The sequence below is a fragment of the Triticum aestivum genome, chromosome 5A (assembly GCF_018294505.1).
Source record: "Triticum aestivum cultivar Chinese Spring chromosome 5A, IWGSC CS RefSeq v2.1, whole genome shotgun sequence".
Lineage (NCBI taxonomy): Eukaryota > Viridiplantae > Streptophyta > Magnoliopsida > Poales > Poaceae > Triticum > Triticum aestivum.
Window position 1 is genome coordinate 125,065,130 of NC_057806.1, and position 5,821 is coordinate 125,070,950.

The window sequence follows — 5,821 nt, forward strand, 5'->3', positions numbered from 1 at the left end:
GCACGTCCGCGGGCATTTGGGGGCCGAATTTTAGTGCTTGCGGTTGTAGATGCTCTAGGTGGTTCTTCTTTTCCTGGGTAGTTTCGTGGTTGTGACCTGGCCGGAGATGATATGTAATGCGTGGTGCTTTTGTTTTCGTTTTGTCCTGATTCGATGCAGGGGCAACAGCATTCGGCTGCCATGAACCCCGCAAGCATCACCAAAGCCACCAACTGATCACGAGTCCAAGCATTCTGATCACTCATTCATTAATCTCCACACAAGATGCTCAAACACAGCGTGAAGCAAGCCACCACGGCAAGCCGCACGCGCGAACTCTTCCCCGTAAACCGTCCCGCACACCACTTAATCGCGCCAGTACAATTCCCACGTCACCGGCGCGCCGAAGAGAGCATAAACCACGCCACCGCTTTGCCTACACGGACGTACAGTATCGTTCAGGACAAGATCGAATGCGCCACCCCACCGATCGCTTTGAACACTTGCATATTTGCTTGCGTGCATGCTCGCACACTTGGATGCCTGCCGGGCGTCGTGCTGGTCCCGCATTTTGTCATCAACTCGGTCGGAGACATCATGATAAGGTCGTCCAACGAATCCATCCATATTCTACCGATTTCCAGATGGGAGGTCGTAGCTGGTGTGTTTTGTGCTCATTCTTCTTAGCAGTAAATCCGCTGGATTTTTGCATTCAGCAGTAATAAATCCACTGGACCCGCAGCAGCAGCATAGCATTATCCAACAGGAAATCAACATCCACCTTTGACCGCCCTCAGAATTCAAAGGCTGTATTGTAGCAGCATCTGAACGTTAATTTTGGACGCATCTTCTGCAATGATATAATGCACCACATGGCCACCTCGGCTTTTTCTGAACCAACCAGGATCCGATGCTGCTGCTGTTCTTTTTTCTTTTTTTACAGAACCTTCTACTGTCTTGTTCTTACCTTGGTTCCAAGACTTCTGATCAAGGCACTGCAACTTCAGTAAGTGAAAACGGCCACTGCTGCAGTACAGTACAATCAATTATCTCATGAGCAGTAGACGGTGGTGGCGTCAGAAGAGTGATTGCCCTTGTTCCCAGCGTGTACAATCTTTGCAAAGGCGGCAGGTTGGTTGCACATGCTGCCCAAGTGGCGCCAGACGAGTACAGGAGACATTAGCTATCAGCCATCAGTGCCAGCTCCTCTCCGCCGCGGCCGCTTATTTTTATCCGGTGATTTGGTACTGATGTAGCTGGCCAAAGCTTGCACAAATGGCAACCCCAACATGATAGTATGAGCTTGCGACATGACATGGCGACAAAGCCTAGCCAATAAAGCCCCCCAAAGAGACAAAGAAGCCATCAAAACCGGCCTAACAACCCCATTGATACCAATTTATTTGACAGCCAGGACAAGGAGCATGCTGGGCTACAGGGGCCAGCCTGTGCATCCCAGGATAACATGTGAGGCTGTTCTATTGGATGCTCACAAGATGATGATGACAAGATGTACAGGGTCACCTTAACATATTGTATAATGTTTATTTTATATATGGCAATAAAATAAACAGCAATATAAACCAACTCTTTGGACTCGACAACCTACCGGACAAAATTTCTTACAGATTGAATGAACAAATGTAACTGTACAAGGAAACACCTCTCTGGACTCATCAAGGACGCCAGCCAAATTGTTGTATTATGAGCCTCAAAGCTGACTGTATGAAGCCCGATGATTCTTTGATGCACCTATAACGGAAGAGAATTTTTGGGGGGAAAGATGGTGATGAAGCTAGAGCTAGATGTCTCTAGATTGTACATGGACAGAAACATGAAAGGATGAATATTGGGTGCTATATGCATTTACGCTGTCGCAAGGGCATGGTAGCTAAGGGTGGATGAGCAGATGGAGGAATTTGATGATTGACTGTGGAGGTCGGAACAAGCCTCAGGAAATACTGACTCGGAGTATCCAGAAATGTTGGAGCAAGACCAAGAGGCGGAATGCGCTGAATCAGCTATGCTGAAATTGATATTGGAGAGGCAGATATTGGTGAAAGGATCACCATCGATTCCCGACAAAACTCCTGCAAACGAAATGTTTTTTCCAACCATGTCTTTTAAGGTGATTCCACTGATCTCCGGGAGTGCAGACAAATCAAAATGTTCATCAGGATGGCTTGACCAATCGCCGGTGAACTCGATTGCAACATGGACGTCTTCCATTTGGACATCTGATACTATCGCATCCCTTATATAACCACCACGGCCTGGTGCGGTCCTGAAGGATATACCTTTGGATGAACCATGAATATGAAGGTGATCAACATGAACATCCGAGATCCCACCAGACATCTCACTGCCAAATGCAAGAGCAGCTCCCAGTGAGGCTTGCAGATCCACTCTACTAATGTGAATATCTGAGGTTGGCCTTCCAAATGTAATGCCATAGTTGTCCCACCCACTTTTTAATGAGATGGCATCATGACCGACGCTAATTCTGCTGTCCTCAATGCACATATTCGAGCATGAATCTGCATAGAAAACAGTACAGAAGTTATTCACAATCTTCAGCCATGCTACTGCAGTAGAACAATGTTCGCAAAGAACTTATACAAAAATAACACAAGCAATTTAAGGAAACAATAGATTTATCTTGCGGTAAGTAGATCTGAGGTATTTTATTCTGATTCCTTTCAATAGCGAGTAGGTTATTTTTACTAGCTCCTGGAACGCATCCAAATACATATAATGGCAACTCAAATTAAGTAGCAAAACACATTTACTTGTGAAAAAAATATTTATGTGTGTGAATTTAGAATACAAATATCCAATCAAAACCTAATAGATGATTTAGATTAAATATAATGTACGGGCTTTTATTAAAGTAGCAGCACATGAAGAGCAGTGTTACCTGGGACAATTCCATTGGTGAGTGGAGCATCCAATTCAGTCTCGATTGTGACATTACGGATTGTTACATTGCTGGAAAAAAACATGTTAATACATCTCTCAAACACTAAGAATGGGTTTAGAATTATCTCTGGAAAAAAATGTCAACATACCTGCAATACACAGGATGTATACCCCATGCTGGAGAATCTAAAAATGTCAAGTTCGAAATCACAATTTCTTCCGAATCCTCAAACTCCACAAGATGAGGCCGGCTATAGTTCAATTTGTTTGAGCGAAACCAATTCCACCATATCAAACCCTGGCCGTCTACGATTCCATTGTTCCCTGTAGAAATGTAATTTAAATGTGACTATGAATTGAATATACTAAAACAAATGACAAACCACATAAAATTCTGATGTCTAACAGAAGACTGTATTTACCTGTAATTATGACATCGGTAACATTGTGCCCATTTATTAAGCTGCGATGCCTTGCACCCGGAAGATCAATTCCTTGGCCATATGATGGCAAAGGTTCCACAATTGGCCATTGTGTCACATCCTGCAATGCAAATTCATAGTCAATTTCAAATACAATGAGTATTGAATTAATTCCCGAGACTAAAAGGAATATATGAGGTATAAATAAGAAGTTTCTTCCTTTTATACTAATTTATGCTGCCTATGTTATCCTATATCTCATAATTTCAAACTTCAAAACAATGTAGTAGAATAAAACTCGACAAGACGTCGTCCATTCCGTGATGTGCACAAAATATTGTGTATTACGGGCAGGCAATCAAAATCGGCCTACTAACAGGCATGATTAAAGAAAGCAGCTTGACTTCAAAACAATCCAAGTACAAATTGTTTTTCCTTGTTTGCTGGCCTCACATGGACAGCTACGTGTCACATCCGATGCCCATTTGTATTAGGAAAGACAAAACCGATGGGCAGATAGTCGAATATTGGGCCGCTAATGTTCATAAAATTTTATATACGCGGAAACCCATGCATAAGAAAATTCATAGTGATCTCTAAATACGCGCAAGACCAAAATAATGATTATACTCACACGAAAACGTCTTTCAAGGTAAACATCACGTATGACCTCTACCTAGAGACATGTCAAATCGTTCCAACTAAACATCTTTCACCAACCATACATAAACGAAGAAATAAGCTGACAGCTAAGAATATTGCAAGTTCCTAACAGTTCTCAATGTTAATGCAATTGAAAGCGACAAATAAACCCACATTCATGCAACGATGTCTAAAAAGTCAATTGATATCAAGAAAACATCCTAAGCTCCTACTGTCAGTGTGGAACGAAAGCGGTAGGTATGCTACATCGATCCATGAATAGGAGAACATCCAATCCATGGAATCAGCAGCACTGCAGAATCCTCATGCTGATAAAGTGAGAAGGCGTTTATAAGTTACTGATGTGGAGAACAACCTTGGTGCCTATGATGACAGCGTCCTTCTCCAGGAAGAGGGTGAGGTGGCTGGTGAGGTTGAAGCTGCCGGTGAGCCACCGCCCCTTGGGCACGTACAGCTGTGCGCCGCCCTTGTCGGCAAAGGACCGCAGGTAGAAGATGGCGTTCTGGAAGGGCACCGTATTGACGGTCAGGCCGTCGCCGACGGCCCCAAACTCAGTGATGGTCACGCTATGTGGCCGCGGCCGCCCGCTGTACCGCGCACATTGCGCCTCCCCCTGCGCGAGGCCAATTACGGCAAGCAGCGATGCCAGAACTACCTGCAACAAAACAGAGCAGCACAAGAACACGAACCAGTCAGTACTAGTTTGCACTGCAACTCCATGAATTCAACACGAAGCTTCAAAACAATTCCAGATCAATCAGGGAATCAAATTCGCAAGAAGCAAGAAACAGCGCGTCGGATCGCAAGATCTCAACAGGAGGATCTCGAATTTAGGGAGGACACCAAGCGGCGGAAATCAATAGCAGTGGGGCGCCCTAGCTCCCCACGGCGCCGTGCAAGAACCAAACTGAACCAATCCGGGATGGAAGCGCCGCGAAGAGCGCCTTCGCGGCCAAAAAACCACAGGAATTCCTTAACCCAAGCGGTGATAAACGTACTTACTAGCCTCGCCATGAGTGTCCCCCTTTGCGGCAGAAGGAGGGAGAGCGGAGCGGCGAATCAGAGGGCAGGGGCCAAGAAGACGTAGCTCCAGGAACCGCAGGAGAGGAAGACGAATGCAAGCTGCTCAGTAATTGGCTTCGGACTGAGAGAGGAGGACGGGGAAGGGGGAGGCGGTGGATAGAGAGAAGAAGAAGAAGAAGAAGCAGCAGCAGCAGCAGCAGCAGCCCCAGCAGAGCTGAAGTTTTGATGATTGGGTATGATACAGCTTGGCTTGTACTAGTATTTGTTTAGCCCTCTAGACTTTAGGCATGAAAGAAAAATGCATAAATATTATGCAAAATCTACGCTTGGGACTAGAAGAGAGAGAGAGGGAGAAGTAAATCTTACAAGAAAGAAGATGAGAGGCTGACGAGTGAGCACCGAGCTCACATGGTGGTGGCAGTGGCGGTGGCAGTGGCGAGCATTCGGCGACATGCTTTTTTAAAGGCTTGCCGACGACCTAATGGGTTCACATTCTCTCTCGAGCTCAGGGATGATTAGTGTCGGCGCTCGAACTCGCTGCCACTAGTGGTGACGATCATCAGTTGAGGTCGACGACAAGGTCTGACGTAAACGATGGGAGAAGGAAGGTGGAGGGGTAGTAAGAGAGGAGAAGAGAGTCGGGAAAGAAAGGAATAAAGAAAGAAGAAGATGGCGGGAAAAGGGGGGTCGAAGGAGAAAGAAAGACGGATAGGAACAAGGCGGTTTGCGCCCCAGTGCACCAAGGGATCGTCCTGCCGCAACAGCGTCCTAAATAATAAACTACTAAAAATCGTAGGTGAGTCAAAATCGTGACA

The 5,821-nt window shown here is 45.5% G+C and overlaps 1 protein-coding gene across 2 annotated transcripts; it reads right to left on the minus strand.

Moving 5' to 3' along the window:
- Positions 1-213: 213 nt before the first annotated feature.
- On the minus strand, positions 214-5,474 carry LOC123102593 (probable polygalacturonase). 2 transcript variants are annotated; one of them, XM_044523996.1, is made up of 6 exons: positions 5,373-5,474; positions 4,339-4,638; positions 3,321-3,441; positions 3,048-3,222; positions 2,897-2,967; positions 214-2,516 (listed from the first exon to the last, which is right to left on the minus strand). In XM_044523996.1, the coding sequence occupies exons 1-6, from the start codon at positions 5,457-5,459 to the stop codon at positions 1,846-1,848; spliced, it is 1,425 nt and encodes a 474-aa protein (XP_044379931.1). In that variant the 5' UTR covers positions 5,460-5,474; the 3' UTR covers positions 214-1,845. The 2 variants fall into 2 exon arrangements, with proteins under 2 accessions (XP_044379931.1, XP_044379932.1); XM_044523997.1 differs by lacking the exon at positions 5,373-5,474 and adding an exon at positions 4,986-5,250.
- Positions 5,475-5,821: the final 347 nt, after the last annotated feature.

What these genes read in the sequence shown, in the direction of transcription:
- LOC123102593 (XM_044523996.1), bottom strand. Translation starts at nt 5,459, where the DNA reads ATGTCGCCGAATGCTCGCCACTGCCACCGCCACTGCCACCACCATGTG. An exon ending in TACCGATGTCATAATTACAG is followed by an intron (nt 3,223 to 3,320) that starts GTAAATACAGTC and finishes ACATTTCTACAG; the next exon opens with GGAACAATGGAATCGTAGAC. An exon ending in ATACATCCTGTGTATTGCAG is followed by an intron (nt 2,968 to 3,047) that starts GTATGTTGACAT and finishes GTTTTTTTCCAG; the next exon opens with CAATGTAACAATCCGTAATG.